Source organism: Anticarsia gemmatalis, chromosome 18, assembly GCF_050436995.1.
Source record: "Anticarsia gemmatalis isolate Benzon Research Colony breed Stoneville strain chromosome 18, ilAntGemm2 primary, whole genome shotgun sequence".
NCBI lineage: Eukaryota > Metazoa > Arthropoda > Insecta > Lepidoptera > Erebidae > Anticarsia > Anticarsia gemmatalis.
The window spans coordinates 8,983,697-9,008,447 of record NC_134762.1 but is presented as its reverse complement, the minus strand read 5'-3'; the positions used below and the strand labels follow the sequence as shown (position 1 = coordinate 9,008,447).

At 37.4% G+C, this 24,751-nt stretch overlaps 5 protein-coding genes across 5 annotated transcripts; all 5 read right to left on the bottom strand.

Moving 5' to 3' along the window:
• Positions 1 to 195: 195 nt before the first annotated feature.
• Positions 196 to 1,899, bottom strand: LOC142980484 (trypsin, alkaline C-like). Its single transcript, XM_076125902.1, has 4 exons — positions 1,789 to 1,899; positions 1,267 to 1,429; positions 790 to 1,039; positions 196 to 513 (listed from the first exon to the last, which is right to left on the bottom strand). The coding sequence occupies exons 1-4, from the start codon at positions 1,832 to 1,834 to the stop codon at positions 229 to 231; spliced, it is 744 nt and encodes a 247-aa protein (XP_075982017.1). The 5' UTR covers positions 1,835 to 1,899; the 3' UTR covers positions 196 to 228.
• Positions 1,900 to 2,583: 684 nt separating this feature from the next.
• Positions 2,584 to 5,047, bottom strand: LOC142980782 (trypsin, alkaline C-like). Its single transcript, XM_076126361.1, has 4 exons — positions 5,002 to 5,047; positions 4,353 to 4,506; positions 3,534 to 3,783; positions 2,584 to 2,938 (listed from the first exon to the last, which is right to left on the bottom strand). Exons 1-4 carry the CDS (start codon positions 5,045 to 5,047, stop codon positions 2,627 to 2,629), a joined length of 762 nt encoding a protein of 253 aa, XP_075982476.1. The 3' UTR covers positions 2,584 to 2,626.
• Positions 5,048 to 7,510: 2,463 nt separating this feature from the next.
• Positions 7,511 to 16,812, bottom strand: LOC142980781 (transmembrane protease serine 9-like). The gene is made up of 8 exons (XM_076126360.1): positions 16,702 to 16,812; positions 16,180 to 16,342; positions 15,703 to 15,952; positions 15,150 to 15,428; positions 9,466 to 9,550; positions 8,922 to 9,084; positions 8,107 to 8,356; positions 7,511 to 7,819 (listed from the first exon to the last, which is right to left on the bottom strand). The coding sequence occupies exons 1-8, from the start codon at positions 16,745 to 16,747 to the stop codon at positions 7,535 to 7,537; spliced, it is 1,521 nt and encodes a 506-aa protein (XP_075982475.1). The 5' UTR covers positions 16,748 to 16,812; the 3' UTR covers positions 7,511 to 7,534.
• LOC142980476 (trypsin, alkaline C-like) lies at positions 10,249 to 12,665 on the bottom strand. The gene is made up of 4 exons (XM_076125895.1): positions 12,608 to 12,665; positions 11,958 to 12,111; positions 11,168 to 11,417; positions 10,249 to 10,603 (listed from the first exon to the last, which is right to left on the bottom strand). Exons 1-4 carry the CDS (start codon positions 12,651 to 12,653, stop codon positions 10,292 to 10,294), a joined length of 762 nt encoding a protein of 253 aa, XP_075982010.1. The 5' UTR covers positions 12,654 to 12,665; the 3' UTR covers positions 10,249 to 10,291.
• A 677-nt stretch (positions 16,813 to 17,489) lies between the features above and the next one.
• On the bottom strand, positions 17,490 to 22,750 carry LOC142980475 (trypsin, alkaline C-like). Its single transcript, XM_076125894.1, has 4 exons — positions 22,694 to 22,750; positions 22,044 to 22,197; positions 21,268 to 21,517; positions 17,490 to 17,844 (listed from the first exon to the last, which is right to left on the bottom strand). Exons 1-4 carry the CDS (start codon positions 22,737 to 22,739, stop codon positions 17,533 to 17,535), a joined length of 762 nt encoding a protein of 253 aa, XP_075982009.1. The 5' UTR covers positions 22,740 to 22,750; the 3' UTR covers positions 17,490 to 17,532.
• Positions 22,751 to 24,751: the final 2,001 nt, after the last annotated feature.

Sequence of the window (24,751 nt, the reverse complement as noted above, 5' to 3'; positions counted from 1 at the left end):
ATGTTTGTGCTATTTCGATGAAACTTGTTTGTTAGCTATGCCGTTATTTTCTAGCGGAACTTTATTATTGTGCCTAACAGTCAGTATTTCTAGCATTTTAGATCTCTCAAAAGACTGAGGACAAGGTCCGAAAACGTACCTTACTAATCTTACAGACATAACGGGGGTAGATAATGAAACAAGATATAACTTTGTTGTATGTATTTTTTATTATCCCTCCGAACCAACTTACGCGTGATCTTGTACCCACGACGTAAAGCGCGATACTCTTACATAGACCCCAGGGTACCAAGGGTCAGCACATCCATAACCGAAGGAAGTGACTCCAACAACAACACCACGGTGATAGAGAGGACCTCCGGAGTCACCTGAGCATGTGTCACGACCACCTACATTAAGCCAGCCAGCGCACAGCATGTTGTCAGTCAGAACAGCAACTCGTTGACGGCATATGTCTTGATTGATTGTCCAAACTTGAACGTGACGTAGCTCCTCGGACCAAGCTCCTTGAGCCTGCAAATAAGATTAAAGATTATCAACAAAAATATGAAACCTTTTTTAGATATGATTGTTACAGAGCCGAGCGTAATTTTTTTGTAGTTACAAATAAATATATAGCGGGCGTTTGACATTTAAAAATACCTGAAAAAAGGATAGCTGACTAGATTCTTATACGAAAATTTGTTGTCAGTCGATTGTGGTGGGAATCGACGCTCTAAACTTTTTATCTCGGTCACGAAAAAATGTAAGCCTAACATAATGAGGTTCATTAGTAAAATTGGTACTTACAGCAATAGCACCCCATCCAGCAGCCCAGACTTCTTCATTGTCTCCCAGCGAATAGTTAGGACCAGCTATAGAAGCTGGTTGTATGACGTTGCTGTACACAATGGGGCTGGCAGTGCGCAATACAGAGATGTCACTGTCCAAACTGACATAGTTCGGGTGATTGAAGATAGTGCTTATTCCTAGGACTACACCTCCAGTGCTGGCTGTTGTGGAGCCAGCACGAAGACGGTATGAACTGGGAGCTCTTGGGCTGTGAAATAAGTAATACTAAATAAGCAACTGCTTTGCTGGTGATGGTGTATGAAAATATAATCTGGATTGGCGAAGACCATTATTGTTAGAAGAATCGACATTTAGTAACATTATTTCTTAATGGTAAAATATAGGTTCAGGTCAAACCTCACAGCCACTGGCTTAGGTGCCTCTTGGAAAATTATTCGAGATTAAAACTTATTTAAATAATTGGCTCATACTTACTCAAAACAATGAGCGGCAGAAAGGACAGATCTTTGATTCAAGATGCTTCCACCGCAGCCATGAATAAAATTGTTATTGATCGATTGCAGGACGGCAATTATCGTAGGGTAGTTGTTAATAGTAGTGATAGAACCTCCCACAATGCGTTGAGAACTGGGTACGGCTGTAAAGTTAAAAAGCATTAAAATACATATTAATTTTAAAAATCCATTATCCCCGGTTTTTGAGTACTTTTAACGGTAGTTTATCTATTCAATAGTATTTTTTTATATGGGTTTAAACGCTATTGAATAGATAAACTACCGCTAAATGTACCTCAGAAACCTGGGGTAAGCGGGTCACCACTGCTGGGAAAAGGTCTGCTCCCGTAGTGAGAGAGAAATTAGGCCATGTGTCGACCACGCTGGTTATGTGCGGGTTGGGGACATTGCAAGCCCTCGATAAATGTACAAACTATTTTTAGATATGCAAGCTTTCATTACAATGTTTCCACCTTTTTTTATTATAAAAAAAATTACATACCTGAGGCAGCCGCAACGAACAAAGCCACCAATAAGAGCACACGCATTTTCCTCTTCGATCTGAGAGCAACAATATCATCTAATGACTAAGCAAACGGTATTTATGTTAAAATATTATCTAATCTCTTAATTTATGGGTTTTCTAGTTATTTAATTAATCTCATCGATTTCGCTAATTGATATGTCGTAATTAATTTCGGTATATCTTTAGTTATCGTTAATTTGGTTTATACAAACATCTTTCGTAGGCAACAGATATAAACTGTAGGTATATTTGATTTAGGATAAAAGGCTGTAGTTGTATGCAACCTGATTTAGCGCAACGAATGAAATTTTGTATAATATTTTTATCGTCGCCCCTAGCGGGGGCTGTGCGAGGTAAGCAACAGTACATTCTCTTCTGTCTTCAGAGTCAGACCCCCAATCAAAATAAAATATAAAGCGTAAAAAATATTGCTCAATAAATGTCATTCTGTATCAAAAATGTAGAAATGTTTAAATATCTTGCCGAGTGAATCCCCATAGCGGTCAACAATATTGTACAATGTAATACACAATATTGTGCAATAGTCTACGGACCGTCTTGTTGTGATAAAAGAGCGAGAGAGTATTATACCCTTTTCTTTCACACCTTATATCGTAAGTAAAAGGAGGTAGCAATATACATATATATTATATATGTATGTATATATTAATAAGTTTTGTGCTACGACATAACTAATTTGGTAGAAAAATACTCGATACTTTACTAAACTTCACAGACACATATAATAAAACTTAATAATGTTTACTCCATAATAGGTATTTATTCAAAATAGGTAATCATAATAGGTATTTGTTCATATTTCTGCAAAACTTTTCACATGAGCAGTGATCCAAGACGTGAAGCTTGTGACCCTTACATAGACCCCAGGGTACCGCGGGTCAGCACATCTGTTACCGTAGGAAGTGACTCCAACGAGGACGCCATGACGGTCGAACAGAGGACCTCCCATGTCCCCCGAGCAAGTGTCCCGACCACCGACATCGAGCCAGCCCGCGCACAGCATATTGTCTGTTAGGAAATCAATGCGCTCACGACAAATGTCTTGATTGATAGACCACATTTGCACGTGACGTAGGTCTTCAGAATGAGTTGCTAGGTTCTGCAACTGGAACAAAAAAATATAATAAGGTACGTGAGTCAAATATGGCCAGCCGAAAAATATTGCCTCATGCTTTTATTCCAAACATGAAATATTGTAACGCGATCATAAATTGTCGCTAGTATCGCATGTATCCGATCGGCGTAACTGTCAACTCTCCCAATGCTCTGCTAGTAATCTAGTATCGGTTGAAGTGAAACATGCATGAGGCTTGAAACAATGGTATGTAGCCATATTTTTCGGCTGGCCATATTTGACCCACGTAGCTTATAATAGCCGTCTTTCTTTAAGTGTGGCCGGTGTAAACGATGACTATTTGTCGGTTTCGTCTTTATCTTGATTTGATTGTTAGTATATCTTTATCAGTCTAGACGGTGTATCTTTTATGTATAATTAGACACATAATTACAACTTTACAAGTAAACGGCATTGGTGTAAACTATATTACTGTACCGTTTTTATTACAGAAACTATAGCCTGGCAAAATTTGCAGGCCTGACAATGCTGACAACATTTTATTTGGTCTAAATACATTGGCTTGGTGTAAAATTGCTCTAAGATGTTCCTATGAATGTATGAGTCGAGAGTTTATTATACTTACAGAAAAAGCACCCCATCCAGCTGCCCAAACTTGCTCATTATCCCTCACCATATAATTTTGGCCAGCCATAGGAGCTACTCTCACGACGTTACTGAATATTATCTCGCCATCAATACGCGATACAGAGATGTCACTGTCATGGCCATTGTAATTGGGGTGATTGAAGATCTGGCTGAGACTGTAGACGGTACCTCCACTGTTGGCCTGTGAGGAGCCAGCGCGGATACGATAACGACTAACATTCGCTGGCCTGGAAAGAAAAACTTAATAATGAGCCTTGATGCATATGTGATAGAATAAGTTTACAAATTAAATTGAAGAACCAGTAGTGGCGTTACAATAATCCTGTCCCAATGAATATTGTAGGCTCTCCTGATGCGGATAATGATTAGAGGATAACCTCCGCATTACAAATAAATGTGCTGCTGGAAGTTTTCCATACGATATAATGTATCACACAAAAAGTTTTTTCACTGCAGAAGATTCGTTGACCGCACAATTATTCAATCTGGTGCGAGTAAAATTAAATTTACTTAAGATTTTAAAATATTCTTTGTTGCAATAAATATTTTTGAATTCGAATTTTGGGTGTGAAACCTACGACCGACTTAGTGGCGTAGTAACTGTCAGCAAGCCTACTCCCGACAGTATCGAGTCGAAAAACAAATTCATGGGTTCGAAACAATTTCAAGTCGTAGTTTTAAATTTGAAACGAGTAATAATAATTATAAATTATAATCTACACCAAACAATGCTATTGGTTCGACTTTTACCCACCGTTTAATCATCGTATAGTTTTAATATCTGTCTTTTACTTACATAAAGCAGCGAGCAGCTGATAGAATAGATCTTCGGGTTAAGATACTTCCAGCACAGGTTTGAACAAAATTGTGGTTGACAGATTGTAGGACGGCAACTATAGAAGGGTACTTGTCAACGGTGGTGACAGAACCTCCAATTATCCGAGGAACGGCTGCGAAGAGAAAAAAATAATAATATTATTTATAGTAAAGGCGAATTGAAATTATAATTATGATGCTTTGATAGATTCAGATGACCTAATTCGAGGGTACATTTTCACTTTTACCAGATAAAGTATAGAGGAAATCGGTCGTTATTTGGATAAGCCTGACCACTTTTTCTAGAATAATAATTTTAGATAACATCTTATTCTTTGAATAACTGTATTTTTTTACATTTAAATTCTTAATTTAGTAGACTACATCATTTTACATTGATATGGTATTATACTAAGCTGATAACTATGACTCATAAACAAAAAGGAAAATATTTAAAATTATACAAAATAATTCTACAGGACGTCGTAGAAGTCGTAATTAATTAGAATTGTCTTTATTAAATAAATTTTAGTCATAGTGTCATATTCAGCTATAATAAAGTTTTATTGGGCACATAAACATGGAAATATAGATTAATATTAATTATAAATATTGAATAGTGCACATACCTGAGACAGCCGCGCAGCACAAAGCTAACACTATGAAAAAGCGCATTGTGGTCTTCAGCTTGGGAGTAGCTATGTTTTTAAATGTTCAACAAACGCTTTTTATATACAAATATTAATCTAATCGATGTAGGGTTTTTTCTGGCTTTTCCGTAGCACGAAGATGGCTAATTGAGATCTTGTCTTTTTAGGGTTCCGCACATACGACGCGGAGTATCCAATTGGAAGTACGGCGTCCTGGCCACTTTATGGTGACTGTTGAAGGAACACCGTCAGGTTTTTAGACGGTATTTCCCAAATTCAAATCCGGAACGCCTAGCCGGCGGGAGAACCCGACAGACCCCAGCTTCCTCCCTGGAGCGGGACATGCATTATTGCATTTTCCGGACGAAAAAAAGGGTTCCGTTCCTAAAAAAGTTCCTAAAAGGTGCCCGGGAACCCAATTACGAAAACTTCGTTGTTTGTTGGTCACCGGGCTGTATCTTATGTCAAAAAATCAATAAATCAAGTGAAGTGTGAATTAATAAGCGAAGTGAAGTCAGACACTCGAAATTTTCAATGTTGTCGAGTCAACAACAAAAATTGAAAGCTAGAATATAATAAATATTTACGAGGCTCCCATACAAAAAAACGTGATTTTTTGGCGTTTTTATATATAATAATCTTTAGCCCCGCTAAACTTCGCTTGTACTTATACATTATTTGAGTTTAATTAGTACAGTTTAATGTTGTATTTTCTTTAGGATTAATTTTGGATACAATATGAATAAATAATTTAAATATAACTCTGGCATGGAGCTCTTCATGCGCGAGTCCAACTCGCACTTGGCCAGTTTACGCTATTTATATACTGTAAGCAATCGTTAGTATATAATCGCTATATATATCTTTCTACTAATACTGTTGGGGTCTGATACGCGATTAAATCAGTCTCGCTGTCTGCCAGTGAACTCGACTGATGGCATTCGATGGTTATCTAACAGGTAAAAAAATGTATAATGTAAGTACAGCGGACTTGGCGATCATTCTATAGATGGGTGACCGAAAAGTGGTATTTGAACTAGGCATCTCCTTGCTTGTGGACTCAAGGTCTAACCCCTCCCCCTCGTTTGGGAGGAGACCCTTGCCCTGCAGTGGGACAGTTAAGAAAAAACAAATCTCCTTGCTTCAGAGGAGTACGTAAAAAGCCGGTCCCGGTTGTTTCCAATTAAGATAACAGTCGTCAAGCCACGCCAAAGGCGCCTGAAGGCCTTTGTCTTGAACAACTTTGAGATTAGGGTGACCACTAAATATACGATGAGAAGAAGTGGATTTAATACCTACCCCTTTCTTTTATCGGCAGGAGATCCTTGCCCAGCAGTGGGACATTAATGGGTTATAAAAAAAAATAATGTACTTAGGTACATTCTTTTATACTTGATACTGAGTGTACAGGTTGTAGGTTGGGTTGCCAAATTCAGGCTGATAACTACCTGGACATTTCTGGGAACACGAAAGAAATCAGAGTTCTAGTCTCCGGTCCGAGACTAAAGTAAGTAGGAATAACAAAAAAAACGACGTAGTATCGTAACTTTGTACAAAACTAGTATTCTTTTCATTTCGGGCAACCCTAGTTGTAGGTGCATTTTTTTACACGTACTGATATTAGGGTATACATTTTTATATAGTATTTATGAAGAATGTCAAAATAAACTCGATAAAAAAATAATTTTAAACCAAGGATTTTTTGTCGTAACATTTGTTGTCAACAAAGTTCGAAACTAACAATTTCACTTGTTTAAAATTATTTATTTATTAGGAACTCGAGTCTCAATTTGTGTAATCACATATTAAAATGAAGAATTGTCTCATTTTGTCCTCAAACAAGATTGTAAGTTTTCAACTTCATCCTGTATAGGTACGTGACGGTTGAAAGTTCAACTGCAAACATGCTTGTAATTTTCTAAAATTATTTACTTGTTGCGTACAGGACAAGTAAAAGAAGTAATTGATTTTCTTTCTTATAATACACAGATTTTCGTCATAGCTGATCATAATAAGATGTCAACATGTTTGTAAGGTTTAAGGTAGGATCAAAGTGGTACGATAGAACTACATATTTTCTTTAAGTCATTTCTAATGTTAAAACGCCCGCTAGCTAATAGTATATCTGCTTTAGAAGACATAGCTACTGGATTTATTTATTTATCGTATGCTTAGTAATCACTATAGGCTACTGGAGAGACACAATCATGAGGTAAATAAATACCAACTAAAAATCTAGCTGAACACGTGGTTACCCCTGTCAGAAAAAGGCGTGATATTATGTTTGTGCTATTTCAATGAAACTGTTCTATGCTATTCTAGCTATGCCGTTGTTCTCTAGCTCTACTTTTTGTCAAGAGTGCTAAGAGTCAGTATTTCTAGCTTTTAAGATCTGCCAAAAGACTTTGAGGACAAGCTAAGAAAACATAAATTTCTAATCTCACAGATATAACGGGACAAACAATAAAACCAAATATAGCTTTGCTATATGTATTTATTTCATAATTACATTTTAAGCATGTTCTTGAACCCATGACGTAAAGCGTGAGACTCTTACATAGACCCCAGGGGACCAAGGGTCAGCACATCCATAACCGAAGGAGGTGACTCCAACAACGACACCACGGTGATAGAGAGGACCTCCGGAGTCACCTGAGCATGTGTCACGACCACCTACATTAAGCCAGCCAGCGCACAGCATGTTATCAGTCAGAACAGCAACTCGTTGACGGCATATGTCTTGATTGATTGTCCAAATTTGAACGTGACGTAGTTCCTCGGACCAAGGTCCTTGAGCCTGCAAATAAGATTAAAGATTATTAACAAAAATATGAAACCTTTTTAGGTATGATTGCTACAGAGCCGAGCGTATTTTATAGCGTTTTTTATATTGTAGTTAAAAATAAATTAATAGCGGGCGTTCGACATTTAAAAATACCTGAAAAAAGGATAGCTGATTGGATTCTTATACGAAAATTGTTGACAGTCGATTGTGGTAGGAATCGACGCTCTGAACTCTTTATCTCGGTCACGAAAAAATATAAGCCTAACATAATGAGGTTCATTAGTAAAATTGGTACTTACAACAATAGCACCCCATCCAGCAGCCCAGACTTCTTCATTGTCTCCCAGCGAATAGTTAGGACCAGCTATAGAAGCTGGTTGTATGACGTTGCTGTACACAATGGGGCTGGCAGTGCGCAATACAGAGATGTCACTGTCCAAACCGATATAATTCGGGTGATTGAAGATAGTGCTTATTCCTAGGACTACACCTCCAGTGCTCGCTGTTGTGGAGCCAGCACGAAGACGGTATAAACTGGGAGCTCTTGGGCTGTGAAATAAGTAATACTAAATAAGCAACTGCTTTGCTGGTGATGGTGTATGAAAATATAATCTGGATTGACGAAGACCATCATTATAAGAAGAATCAGTGACTATTTTAAGCTTTTCGTCTATTATATCCTAATGAAAAACGTGGGTTCAGGTCATTCCCCATCCCTCAGCCACTGGTCTTGGTGCTTCTTGGAAAATTATTCGAAGATATAACATATCTATATAATAATTCGTGAGGCAAAACTTTGGACTCCTTTTTACAAAAAATGCGCGGACGCAGATGTATGTTTGACACACTTACAGATAATATGTAGGAGGAGTGCAGAACGCTAATATTTTTTAAATAATAATGCTTATAAACATTAAATCATTAAATAAAACATTATACGCATCTTTGTCTATATCCATAGAGCACTGATATAGACATAGAGTACCGTTTTATATATTTACTGAGGTCTTACTAAATGTTATACATTTTAATATTACATATTATAATTAAATTGATTATAGTCGAATTTCGGCTACTGGGCGACCACTAGTTTAAATAATTGGTTCATACTTACTTAAAACAGTGAGCGGCGGAAAGGACGGATCTTTGATTCAAGATGCTTCCACCGCAGATTTGAATAAAATTGTTATTGACCGATTGCAGGACGGCAATAATCGTAGGGTAGTTGTTAATACTAGTGATAGAACCTCCCACAATGCGTTGAGAACTAGGTACGGCTGTAAAGTTAAAAAACTTATAAAAAATTAAATTTTACCCTTTAATGTCCTCCTGCTGGAAAAAGGTCTGCTCCCATAATGAGGGAGAAAGAGCTATAAGTCCACCTCACTGGTCAAGTGCGGGTTGGCGACATTGCATATATGTCTCATAAATGCCCTGCCCATGCCCTCATAAATGTATAAACAATTTTTAGGCATGCAAGGTTTCATCACGATGTTTTCCTTCACAGTTTGAGCAAGTGATAATTATTCCTAATACACACATAACTTCGAAAAGTCATTGGTGTGTTGCATCGGGTTCGACCGTCGACCACTTGCGTGAGAGATACTCATTAATTCATTCGGCTTCATAATTTTGAAAAACTCAAATAAATTACATACCTGAGACAGCCGCAACGTACAAAGCCACCAATAAGAGCACACGCATTTTCCTCTTCGATCTGAGAGCAACAATATCATCCAATGACTAAGCAAACGGTATTTATGTTAAAATATTATCTAATCTCAAAATTTATGGGTTTTCTAGTTTTTAATTAATCTCATCGATTTCGCTAATTGATATGTTGTATTAATTTTAGTATCTCTTTAGTTATCGTTAATTTGGTTTATGCACACATCTTTTGTAGACAACAGATATAAACTGTAGGTATATTTTATTTAGGATAAAAGGCTGTAGTTGAACGCAACCTGGTTTAGCACAACTAATTTTGTATAATATTTTGATCATCGCCCCTAACTGGGGCTGTGTGAGGTAAGCAACAGTACATTCTCTTCTGTCTTCAGAGTCAGACCTTCAATCAAATTGATATAAAGCGTAAAAAAATATTGCTCATTAATGTCATTTTGTATCAAAAATGTAGAAATTTTTAAAAATCTTACCGAGTGGATCCCTATAGCGATAAACAATATTGTACAATGTAATACACAATATTGTGCAATAGTCTACGGACCGTCTTGTTATGATGAAAGAGCGAGAGAGAGTATTATACCCTTTTCTTTCACACTTTATTTCGTAAGTAGAAGGAGGTAGCAAAATATATATGTATATGTATGAATATATTAATCAGTTTTATGCTACGACATAACTAATTTGGTAGAAAAATACTCGATACTTTACTAAACTTCACAGACACAAATAATAAAACTTAATAATGTTTACTCCATAATAGGTATTTATTCAAAATAGGTAATCATAATAGGTATTTATTCATATTTCTGCAAAACTTTGCACACGAGCAGTGATCCAAGACGTGAAGCTTGTGACCCTTACATAGACCCCAGGGTACCGCGGGTCAGCACATCTGTTACCGTACGAAGTGACTCCAACGAGGACGCCATGACGGTCGAACAGAGGACCTCCCATGTCCCCCGAGCAAGTGTCCCGACCACCGACATCGAGCCAGCCCGCGCACAGCATATTGTCGGTTAGAAAATCAATGCGCTCACGACAAATGTCTTGATTGATAGACCACATTTGCACGTGACGTAGGTCTTCAGAATGAGTTGCTAGGTTCTGCAACTGGAACAAAAAAATATAATAAGGTACGTGAGTCAAATATGGCCAGCTGAAAAATATGGCCTCATGCTTTTATTCCAAACACGAAATATTGTAACGCGATCATAAATTGTCGCTGTCAACTCTCCCAATGCTCTGCTAGTAATCTAGGATCGGTTGAAGTGAAACATGAATGAGGTTTGAAGCAATGGTATGTAGCCATATTTTTCGGCTGGCCATATTTGACCCATGTAGCTTATAATAGCCGTCTTTATTTAAGTGTGGCCGGTATAAACGATTACTATTTGTCGGTTTCGTCTTTATCGTGATTTGATTGTTAGTATATCTTTATCAGTCTAGACGGTATCTTTTATGTATAATTAGACACATAATTACAACTTTACAAGTAAACGGCATTGGTGTAAACTATATTACTGTACCGTTTTTATTACAGAAACTATAGCCTGGCAAAATTTGCAGGCCTGACAATGCTGACAACATTTTATTTGGTCTAAATACATTGGAATGGTGTAAAATTGCTCTAAGATAATCCTATGAATGTATGAGTCGAGAGTTTATTATACTTACAGAAAAAGCACCCCATCCAGCTGCCCAAACTTGCTCATTATCCCTCACCATATAATTTGGGCCAGCTCTAGGAGCTGCTCTCACGACGTTACTGAATATTATCTCGCCATCAACACGCGATACAGAGATGTCACTGTCTAGGCCATTGTAATTGGGGTGATTGAAGATCTCGCTAAGACTGTAGACGGTACCTCCACTGTTGGCCTGTGAGGAGCCGGCGCGGATACGATAACGACTAACATTCGCTGGCCTGGAAAGAAAAAACTTAATAATGAGCTTGATGCATATGTGATAGAATAAGTTTACAAATTAAATTGAAGAACCAGTAGTGGCGTTACAATAATCCTGTCCCAGTGAATATTGTAGGCTCTCCTGATGCGGATGATGATTAGAGGATAACTTCCACATTACAAATAAATGTGCTGCTGGAAGTTTTCCATACGATATAATGTATCACACAAAAAAATTGTCCACTGCAGAAGTAAAGATTCGTGGACCGCACAATTATTCAATCTAATCTATAAATATTCTTTGTTGCAAAAAATATTTTTGAATTCGAATTTTGGGTGTGAAACCTACGACCGACTTAGTGGCGTAGTAACTGCCAGCAAGCTTACTCCCGACAGTATCGAGTCGAAAAACAAATTCATGGGTTCGAAACAATTTCAAGTCGTAGTTTTAAATTTGAAACGAGTAATAATAATTTTAATCTACACCAAACAATGCTATTGGTTCGACTTTTACCCACCGTTTAATCATCGTATAGTTTTAATATCTGTCTTTTACTTACATAAAGCAGCGAGCAGCTGATAGAATAGATCTTCGGGTTAAGATACTTCCAGCACAGGTTTGAACAAAATTGTGGTTGACAGATTGTAGGACGGCAACTATAGAAGGGTACTTGTCAACGGTGGTGACAGAACCTCCAATAATCCGAGGAACGGCTGCGAAGAGCAAAAAAAAAATAATATTATTTATCGGAAAGGCGAATTGAAATTATAATTATGATGCTTGATAGATTCAGATGACCTAATTCGAGGGTACATTTTCACTTTTACCAGATTAAGTATAGAGGAAATCGGTCGTTATTTGGATAAGCCTGACCACTTTTTCTAGAATAATAATTTTAGATAACATCTTCTTCTTTGAATAACTGTATTTTTTTACATTTAAATTCTTAATTTAGTAGACTACATCATTTTACATTGATATGGTATTATACTAAGCTGATAACTATGGCTCATAAACAAAAAGGAAAAATTTTAAAATTATACAAAATAATTCCACAGGGCGTCGTAGAAGTCGTAATTAATTGGAATTGTATTTAATTAAATAAATTTTAGTCATAGTGTCACATTCAGTTATAATAAAGTTTTTTTGGGCATATAAACATGGAAATATAGATTAATATTAATTATAAATATTGAATAATGCACATACCTGAGACAGCCGCGCAGCACAAAGCTAACACTATGAAAAAGCGCATTGTGGTCTTCAGCTTGGGAGTAGCTATGTTTTTAAATGTTCAACAAACGCTTTTTATATACAAATATTAATCTAATCGATGTAGGGTTTTTTCTGGCTTTTCCGTAGCACGAAGATGGCTAATTGAGATCTTGTCTTTTTAGGGTTCCGCACCTACGACGCGGAGTATCCAATTGGAAGTACGGCGTCCTGGCCACTTTATGGTGACTGTTGAAGGAACACCGTCAGGTTTTTAGACGGTATGCCCAAATTCAAATCCGGAACGCCTAGCCGGCGGGAGAACCCGACAGACCCCAGCTTCCTCCCTGGAGCGGGACATGCATTATTGCATTTTCCGGACGAAAAAAAGGGTTCCGTTCCTAAAAAAGTTCCTAAAAGGTGCCCGGGAACCCAATTACGAAAACTTCGTTGTTTGTTGGTCACCGGGCTGTATCTTATGTCAAAAAATCAATAAATCAAGTGAAGTGTGAATTAATAAGTGAAGTGAAGTCAGACACTCGAAATTTTCAATGTTGTCGAGTCAACAACAAAAATTGAAAGCTAGAATATAATAAATATTTACGAGGCTCCCATACAAAAAAACGTGATTTTTTGGCGTTTTTATATATAATAATCTTTAGCCCCGCTAAACTTCGCTTGTACTTATACATTATTTGAGTTTAATTAGTACAGTTTAATGTTGTATTTTCTTTAGGATTAATTTTGGATACAATATGAATAAATAATTTAAATATAACTCTGGCATGGAGCTCTTCATGCGCGAGTCCAACTCGCACTTGGCCAGTTTACGCTATTTATATACTGTAAGCAATCGTTAGTATATAATCGCTATATATATCTTTCTACTAATACTGTTGGGGTCTGATACGCGATTAAATCAGTCTCGCTGTCTGCCAGTGAACTCGACTGATGGCATTCGATGGTTATCTAACAGGTAAAAAAATGTATAATGTAAGTACAGCGGACTTGGCGATCATTCTATAGATGGGTGACCGAAAAGTGGTATTTGAACTAGGCATCTCCTTGCTTGTGGACTCAAGGTCTAACCCCTCCCCCTCGTTTGGGAGGAGACCCTTGCCCTGCAGTGGGACAGTTAAGAAAAAACAAATCTCCTTGCTTCAGAGGAGTACGTAAAAAGCCGGTCCCGGTTGTTTCCAATTAAGATAACAGTCGTCAAGCCACGCCAAAGGCGCCTGAAGGCCTTTGTCTTGAACAACTTTGAGATTAGGGTGACCACTAAATATACGATGAGAAGAAGTGGATTTAATACCTACCCCTTTCTTTTATCGGCAGGAGATCCTTGCCCAGCAGTGGGACATTAATGGGTTATAAAAAAAAAGAATGTACTTAGGTACATTATTTTTTACTGGCTACTGAGTGTACAGGTTGTAGGTTGGGTTGCCAAATTCAGGCTGATAATTTCTTGGACATTTTTGGGAACACGAAAGAAATCAGAGTTCTAGTCTCCGGTCCGAGACTAAAGTAAGTAGGAATAACAAAAAAAAACGACGTAGTATCGTAACTTTTGTACAAAACTAGTATTCTTTTCATTTTGGGCAACCCTAGTTGTAAGTGCATTTTTTTTTACACGTACTGATAGATTGGGGTATACATTTTTATATAGTATTTATGAAGAATGTGAAAATAAACTCGATAAAAAAATTATTTTAAACCAAGGATTTTTTTGTCGCAACATTTGTTGTAAACAAAGTTCGAGGCTAACAATTTCACTTGTTTAAAATTATTTATTTATTAGGAACTCGAGTCTCAATTTGTAATCACACATTAAAATGAAAAATTGTCTCATTTTGTCCTCAAACAAGATTGTAAGTTTTCAACTTCACCTGTATAGGTACGTGACGGTTGAAAGTTCAACTGCAAACATGTTTGAAATTTGCTAAAATTATTTACTTGTTGCGTTCAGGACAAGTAAAAGGAGTAATTGATATTCTTTCTAATAATACACAGTATTTCGTCATAGCTAATCATAATAAGATGTCAACATGTTTGTAAGGTCTAAGGCAAGATCAAAGTGGTACGATAGAACTACACATTTTCTTTAAGTCACTTCTAATGTTAAAACGCCCGCTAGCTAATAGTATATCTGCTATAGAAGACATAGCTACTGGATTTATTTATTTATCGTATGCTTAGCAATCACCATATACTACTGGAGAGAGACAATCATGAGGTAAATAAATACCAACTAAAAATGTAGCTGAACACGTGGTTACCCCTCTCAGAAGAAGGCGTGATATTATGTTTGTGCTATTTCGATGAAACTGTTCTATGCTATTCTAGCTATGCCGTTGTTCTCTAGCTCTACTTTTTGTCAAGAGTGCTAAGAGTCAGTATTTCTAGCTTTTAAGATCTCCCAAAAGACTTTGAGGACAAGCTAAGAAAACATACATTTCTAATCTCACAGATATAACGGGACAAACAATAAAACTAAATATAACTTTGCTATGTGTATTTATTTCATAATAACATTTTAAGCATGTTCTTGAACCCATGACGTAAAGCGTGAGACTCTTACATAGACCCCAGGGGACCAAGGGTCAGCACACCCATAACCGAAGGAAGTGACTCCAACAACGACACCACGGTGATAGAGAGGACCTCCGGAGTCACCCGAGCACGTGTCACGACCACCTACATTAAGCCAGCCAGCGCACAGCATGTTATCAGTCAGAACAGCAACTCGTTGACGGCATATGTCTTGATTGATTGTCCAAATTTGAACGTGACGTAGTTCCTCGGACCAAGGTCCTTGAGCCTGCAAATAAGATTAAAGATTATTAACAAAAATATGAATCCTTTTTAGGTATGATTGCTACAGAGCCGAGCGTATTTTTTTTGTAGTTAGAAATAAATAAATAGCGGTCATTTGACATTTAAAAATACCTGAAAAACGGATAGCTGATTGGATTCTTATACGAAAATTGTTGACAGTCGATTGTCGTAGGAATCGACGCTCTGAACTTTTTATCTCAGTCACGAAAAAATGTAAGTCTAACATAATGAGGTTCATTAGTAAAATTGGTACTTACAGCAATAGCACCCCACCCAGCAGCCCAGACTTCTTCATTGTCTCCCAGCGAATAGTTAGGACCAGCTATAGAAGCTGGTTGTATGACGTTGCTGTACACAATGGGGCTGGCAGTGCGCAATACAGAGATGTCACTGTCCAAACTGACATAGTTCGGGTGATTGAAGATGGTGCTTATTCCTAGGACGACACCTCCGGTGCTGGCCGTTGTGGAGCCAGCACGAAGACGGTATGAACTGGGAGCTCTTGGGCTGTGAAATAAGTAATACTAAATAAGCAACTGCTTTGCTGGTGATGGTGTATGAAAATATAATCTGGATTGGCGAAGACCATTATTGTTAGAAGAATCGACATTTAGTAACATTATTTCTTAATGGTAAAATATAGGTTCAGGTCAAACCTCACGGCCACTGGCTTGGGTGCCTCTTGGTAAATTATTCGAGGTTATAACATATTTATATAATTGGTTCATACTTACTCAAAACAGTGAGCGGCAGAAAGGACAGATCTTTGATTCAAGATGCTTCCACCGCAGCCATGAATAAAATTGTTATTGATCGATTGCAGGACGGCAATTATCGTAGGGTAGTTGTTAATAGTAGTGATAGAACCTCCCACAATGCGTTGAGAACTGGGTACGGCTGTAAAGTTAAAAAGCATTAAAATACATATTAATTTTAAAAATCCATTATCCCCGGTTTTTGAGTACTTTTAACGGTAGTTTATCTATTCAATAGTGTTTTTTTATATGGGTTTAAACGCTATTGAATAGATAAACTGCCGCTAAATGTACCTCAGAAACCTGGGGTAAGCGGGCCACCACTGCTGGGAAAAGGTCTGCTCCCGTAGTGAGAGAGAAATTAGGCCATGTGTCGACCACGCTGGTTATGTGCGGGTTGGGGACATTGCAAGCCCTCGATAAATGTACAAACTATTTTTAGATATGCAAGCTTTCATTACAATGTTTCCACCTTTTTTTATTATAAAAAAAATTACATACCTGAGGCAGCCGCAACGAACAAAGCCACCAATAAGAGCACACGCATTTTCCTCTTCGATCTGAGAGCAACAATATCATCTAATGACTAAGCAAACGGTATTTATGTTAAAATATTATCTAATCTCTTAATTTATGGGTTTTCTAGTTATTTAATTAATCTCATCGATTTCGCTAATTGATATGTCGTAATTAATTTCGGTATATCTTTAGTTATCGTTAATTTGGTTTATACACACATCTTTCGTAGGCAACAGATATAAACTGTAGGTATATTTGATTTAGGATAAAAGGCTGTAGTTGTTAGCAACCTGGTTTAGCGCAACGAATGAAATTTTGTATAATATTTTTATCTTCGCCCCTAGCGGGGGCTGTGCGAGGTAAGCAACAGTACATTCTCTTCTGTCTTCAGAGTCAGACCCCCAATCAAAATAAAATATAAAGCGTAAAAAATATTGCTCAATAAATGTCATTCTGTATCAAAAATGTAGAAATGTTTAAATATCTTGCCGAGTGGATCCCCATAGCGGTCAACAATATTGTACAATGTAATACACAATATTGTGCAATAGTCTACGGACCGTCTTGTTGTGATAAAAGAGCGAGAGAGTATTATACCCTTTTCTTTCACACCTTATATCGTAAGTAAAAGGAGGTAGCAATATACATATATATGTATGTATATATTAATAAGTTTTGTGCTACGACATAACTAATTTGGTAGAAAAATACTCGATACTTTACTAAACTTCACAAACACATATAATAAAACTTAATAATGTTTACTCCATAATAGGTATTTATTCAAAATAGGTAATCATAATAGGTATTTGTTCATATTTCTGCAAAACTTTTCACATGAGCAGTGATCCAAGACGTGAAGCTTGTGACCCTTACATAGACCCCAGGGTACCGCGGGTCAGCACATCTGTTACCGTAGGAAGTGACTCCAACGAGGACGCCATGACGGTCGAACAGAGGACCTCCCATGTCCCCCGAGCAAGTGTCCCGACCACCGACATCGAGCCAGCCCGCGCACAGCATATTGTCGGTTAGGAAATCAATGCGCTCACGACAAATGTCTTGATTGATAGACCACATTTGCACGTGACGTAGGTCTTCAGAATGAGTTGCTAGGTTCTGCAACTGGAACAAAAAAATATAATAAGGTACGTGAGTCAAATATGGCCAGCCGAAAAATATTACCTCATGCTTTTATTCCAAACATGAAATATTGTAACGCGATCATAAATTGTCGCTAGTATCGCATGTATCCGATCGGCGTATCTGTCAACTCTCCCAATGCTCTGCTAGTAATCTAGTATCGGTTGAAGTGAAACATGCATGAGACTTGAAACAATGGTATGTTGCCATATTTTTCGGCTGGCCATATTTGACCCACGTAGCTTATAATAGCCGTCTTTCTTTAAGTGTGGCCGGTGTAAACGATGACTATTTGTCGGTTTCGTCTTTATCTTGATTTGATTGTTAGTATATCTTTATCAGTCTAGACGGTGTATCTTTTATGTATAATTAGACACATAAATACAACTTTACAAGTAAACGGCATTGGTGTAAACTATATTACTGTACCGTTTTTATTACAGAAACTATAGCCTGGCAAAATTTGCAGGGCTGACAATGCTGACAACAATTTATTTGGTCTAAATACATTGGTGTAAAATTGCTCTAAGATGTTCCTATGAATCAATTACGAAGTCTTTACTGAACCGTTGAAGCATATAGACGTGCTCTTATGCATTATTTAATATAGTTTATAATATATTGACCTCCTTTAGAATTTAATTGTGTAGTGCGTTGACAATGCAAGCTTGCAAATTCCATCGTTAGTAATGAGTTTATAAGTTACGTGTACGTGTATAATAGATAGAAATACTAAAATGGAGAACAGCCCCTGCACCCCGAGTAGGTCGCCTCAACACTCCACTTCCGTGTCTCTTGAAGTGGTGTCTACAGCAGAGTTGCAGAGATGGATGACGACCATTGAGACATATTTGAATGAAGTGTGCTCCATATCCACCGAGGGTAAACTAAACTCGGATCAAAAGCTAAAAATCTCAAACTTATGTCGCAAAGTTGGGAAAGGAACGTCTGAAATGGCGGTTCTGTATCAGTCGCTGAAGCAGCAAGCCCTGGACTTATCAAGTAAGAATGAAGCTCTGAAAGAAAAGTGCGACCTGACAGAACATATTATTGCACTCAAGCAGACGGTCCAGGAGTCATCGACCGTTGGAAATGTTTCGTTTGCCGATATGGTCAAAAAGTCAGCTAATAGTTTTGTTCGACCCGCTAACCTCAGCTCTGTCGCCGTATACCCGAAGGATAAACAGAAATCTAGCGACGAGACGAAAAACCTTGTACAAAAAATAATTTGTCCGGAACAAATGAAGTTGAAGGTGCGCGGACTGCAGAAAACGAAAAACGGAGGCGTTATAATTAGCACGGAGACAAAAAATGATGCCGAAAAGTTGAAACAAGCCGTGCAACAATCTACGTTTGGACTCACAGCCGATGAACCCCAAAAGCGCAAACCTCGGATTGTGATCGTTGGGGTTCCCTCCGCAATGCCCGAAAAAGAGGTTTTTGCCTGCATATTCGAACAAAACATAGCCGAGAAAATTCCATCTTTGACACTAGAAACCTTTTTGACCACATGCAAGTTAAGCCACAAATCCGGCAGGAAAGATGCCCCGAACTGTAATTATATAATTGAAGTCCCTGCTAATATTCGCAAGGCTCTCATCACTCAGACTCGTATATTCATAAACTGGACCTCTTGTCCTGTTAGGGACTTCACACTTGTAACTAGATGCTACAAGTGCCAGCAGTACGGGCATGCGGCAAAATCTTGCCGTGAAAGTCACACCATTTGTGGACACTAGGGAATGCAATCCCGACTCGAGATCGTCAACTCGAGATCCCTCGCGATCAGAAATATCAATCCCGCGGGATCCCGAGATTTTCGGGATCCCGTCTAGTTAGTAAAAATAATACAATTCGAACGGCTTGTTTAATGTAATATGTGTGTGATAGTGTGGTGAATGCAATAAATTATTATTTGAAAGAAAATAAAAGCCTTTATTTTTCAATATTACTAACAACGTAACATAATTAACAGGTGTAATAACATGAACATCTATACTAATATTATAAAGCTGAAGAGTTTGTTTGTTTGTTTGTTTGTTTGAACGCGCTAATCTCAGGAACTACAGGTCCGATTTGAAAAATTCTTTCAGTGTTTGATAGCCCATGTATCGAGGAAGGCTATAGGCTATATATCATCACGCTACGACCAAAAGGAGCAGAGCAGCAGTGAAAAATGTTACAAAAACGGGGAAAATTTTGACCCATTTTCTTTTATGTGGCGCAAGCGAAGTTGCGCGGGTCAGCTAGTAATCAAAAAAGTAGGTGTAGCTCCAGGAGACCAAAATAAAGAGTAATCACATGGCATTTTTAAAGTAGCCTCTTAAAATACAAAGTGTATCAATAGTACGAGCTTCTAATCGGCATCTTAAGTCTATTGCAATGTAGCCAGCTGCTGAAAATGCCCTCTCCGACAATCCCGAACGGGATCTCGTCATATTATGCTTCGGGATTGATCCCGAAAAAATACACGGGATCTCGCGAGATCGGGATCCCGCGAGATCGGGATTGCATTCACTAGTGGACACTGTGCGGCTACGGGACATAAAATAGACGCTTGTATATTGAAGCATACCATGGAGCCTAAATGCGCTACTTGCACACGTTACAATAAGCCCAATAAACACCAAACAGGAATAGCAGAGTGTCCCGCTAGAAAAGCTGCTGAACAGAGATACATCAACTCTGTTGATTATGAGGGTGCATAGGCGTTTAATTAAGTTATTTTTCGTAATAATTATGTGTGTGAACTTTGTACTTCATTATTATATTACTTCATTTTTCACCAATGTAAACATTCCATCAAACACTACTGACCCACTTACACTCGATTCCTTAGTTAGCAAATTTCTGAACTGCGTCATTAAATGCTTGACCTAGATTTTTATTTTTGTTTCAATATACATGTTTCGTTACTTAAGTTACATATTAGCATATTTTGTCATTTTTATATAATGATAGTGTATAGGTCCATTATAATCTTTATATTAACATAGTACTGCAATAATTGTGTTATCAAAGACTCTGACGGCCTTGTTCTCTGTCTCACCGTAACACAGGTACAAACCTAGCACGGGAGCTGGGGAATAATGTCTTGTTGGTCTGGAGTATGATACAGTTTTGTAGTGCTATCTAAACTTTACTTTGCCAGAAATTTTAACTATTATTATTTAATATCTAAATATTGTATAAGTAAATTTTTGTTTTTTATCAATAACGCTCGCCGTATCTAAGAGCCTGTGATACAGGATTTATTTATCCTAATACAGGCTCCCTATGTTTTTATTATGTACCTACCTAATATTCTAACTATAAGACTTATATTAAACTTTATGTATTAATTTATTTGAATAAATTGAATTGAATTGAATATGAATGTATGAGTCGAGAGTTTATTATACTTACAGAAAAAGCACCCCATCCAGCTGCCCAAACTTGCTCATTATCCCTCACCATATAATTTTGGCCAGCCATAGGAGCTACTCTCACGACGTTACTGAATATTATCTCGCCATCAATACGCGATACAGAGATGTCACTGTCATGGCCATTGTAATTGGGGTGATTGAAGATCTGGCTGAGACTGTAGACGGTACCTCCACTGTTGGCCTGTGAGGAGCCAGCGCGGATACGATAACGACTAACATTCGCTGGCCTGGAAAGAAAAACTTAATAATGAGCCTTGATGCATATGTGATAGAATAAGTTTACAAATTAAATTGAAGAACCAGTAGTGGCGTTACAATAATCCTGTCCCAGTGAATATTGTAGGCTCTCCTGATGCGGATAATGATTAGAGGATAACTTCCGCATTACAAATAAATGTGCTGCTGGAAGTTTTCCATACGATATAATGTATCACACAAAAAGTTTTTTCACTGCAGAAGATTCGTTGACCGCACAATTATTCAATCTGGTGCGAGTAAAATTAAATTTACTTAAGATTTTAAAATATTCTTTGTTGCAATAAATATTTTTGAATTCGAATTTTGGGTGTGAAACCTACGACCGACTTAGTGGCGTAGTAACTCATGGGTTCGAAACAATTTCAAGTCGTAGTTTTAAATTTGAAACGAGTAATAATAATTATAAATTATAATCTACACCAAACAATGCTATTGGTTCGACTTTTACCCACCGTTTAATCATCGTATAGTTTTTAATATCTGTCTTTTACTTACATAAAGCAGCGAGCAGCTGATAGAATAGATCTTCGGGTTAAGATACTTCCAGCACAGGTTTGAACAAAATTGTGGTTGACAGATTGTAGGACGGCAACTATAGAAGGGTACTTGTCAACGGTGGTGACAGAACCTCCAATAATCCGAGGAACGGCTGCGAAGAGAAAAAAATAATAATATTATTTATAGTAAAGGCGAATTGAAATTATAATTATGATGCTTTGATAGATTCAGATGACCTAATTCGAGGGTACATTTTCACTTTTACCAGATAAAGTATAGAGGAAATCGGTCCTTATTTGGATAAGCCTGACCACTTTTTCTAGAATAATAATTTTAGATAACATCTTATTCTTTGAATAACTGTATTTTTTTACATTTAAATTCTTAATTTAGTAGACTACATCATTTTACATTGATATGGTATTATACTAAGCTGATAACTATGACTCATAAACAAAAAGGAAAATATTTAAAATTATACAGAATAATTCTACAGGGCGTCGTAGAATTCGTAGTTAATTAGAATTGTATTTTATTAAATAAATTTTAGTCATAGTGTCATATTCAGCTATAATAAAGTTTTATTGGGCACATAAACATGGAAATATAGATTAATATTAATTATAAATATTAAATAATGCACATACCTGAGACAGCCGCGCAGCACAAAGCTAACACTATGAAAAAGCGCATTGTGGTCTTCAGCTCGGGAGTAGCTATGTTTTTAAATGTTCAACAAACGCTTTTTATATACAAATATTAATCTAATCGATGTAGGGTTTTTTCTAGCTTTTCCGTAGTTCCAAGCTGAGTAATTGAGATCTTGTCTTTTTAGGGCTCCGCACCTTCGACGCGGAGTATCCAATTGGAAGTACGGCGTCCTGGCCACTTTATGGTGACTGTTGAAGGAACACCGTCAGGATTTTAGTCGGTATGCCCAAATTCAAAGCCGGAACGCCTAGCCGGCGGGAGAGCCCGACAGACCCCAGCGTCCTCCCTGGGGCGGGACATGCATTATTGCATTTTCCGGACGAAAAAAAGGGTTCCTTTCCTAAAAAAGTTCCTAAAAGGTGCACGGGAACCCAATTACGAAAACTTCGTTGTTTGTTTGTCACCGGGCTGTATCTTAAGTCAAGAAATCAATTAATCAAGTGAAGTGTGAATTAATTAGTGAAGTGAAGTCAGACACTCGAAATTTTCAATGTTGTCGAGTCAACAACAAAAATTGAAAGCTAGAATATAATAAATATTTACGAGGCTCCCATACAAAAAAACGTGATTTTTTGGCGTTTTTATATATAATAATCTTTAGCCCCGCTAAACTTCGCTTGTACTTATACATTATTTGAGTTTAATTAGTACAGTTTAATGTTGTATTTTCTTTAGGATTAATTTTGGAAATAGTTAAATTGCTATGATACAATATGAATAAATAATTTAAATATAACTCTGGCATGGAGCTCTTCATGCGCGAGTTCGACTCGCACTTGGCCAGTTTACGCTATTTATATCCTGTAAGCAATCGTTAGTATATTATCGCTATATATATCTTTTTACTAATTACGTTGGGGTCTGATACGCGATTAAATCAGTCTCGCTGTCTGCCTGTGAACACGACTGATGGCACTTGATGTTAATGTTATCTAACAGGTAAAAAAAAATATAATGTAAGTACAGTGGACTTGGCGATCATTCTATAGATGGGTGACCGCATAGTGGTATTTGAACTAGACATCTCATTGCTTATGGACTCAAGGTCTAACCCCTCCCCCTCGTTTGGGAGAAGACCCTTGCCTTGCAGTTGGACAGTTAAAAAATAACAAATATCCTTGCTTCGGAGCGTATGTAAAACGTCGGTCCCGGTTGTTGCCAATTAAGAACGGTCGTTAAGCCACGCCAAAGGCCTTCGGGTGGCTGAAACACAGTCCCAGTGCGGCGGGGACCTAGCCGGTGGGTCGACATTTCACATCGACCCCGATGGGTTTAACTGACGATAAAAAAAAAATGTGGTTTCGGCAGGAGATCCTTGCGCAGCAGTGGGACATTAGTGGGTTTAAAAAAAAGAATGTACTTAGGTAGGTGGGTACAGGGTTGCCGAATTCAGGCTGATAATGTCCTGGACATTTCTGGGACCACGAACGGAATCAGTGTTTTAGCATCCGGTCCGAGACTAAAGTAAGTAGGAAAAACAAAAAAAAAACGACATAGTATCGTAACTTTGTACAAAACTAGTATTCTTTTCATTGCGGGCAACCCTAGTTGTATGTGTATTTTTCTTGCACGTTCTGGTGGATTAGGGTACACATTTATATATAGTATATAGTATTTATGAAGAATGTCAAAATAAACTCTAAAGAAAAATTTTAAACCAAGGATTTTTTGTCGCAACATTTGTTGTCGACAAAGTTCGAGGCTAACAATTTCAGCTGTTTAAAATTATTTAAAAAATTTATTTATTTGGAACTCGAGTCTCAATTAGTGTAATCACATACTAAAATGAAAAATTGTCTCATTTTGTCCTCAAACAAGATTGTAAGTTTTCAACTTCATCCTGTATAGGTACGTGACGGTTGAAAGTTCAACTGCAAACATGTTTGTAATTTGCTAAAATTATTTACTTGTTGCGTACAGGACAAGTAAAAGAAGTAATTAATTTTCTTTTTAACTAGCTGACTCGCGCAACTTCGCTTGCGTCACATAAGAGA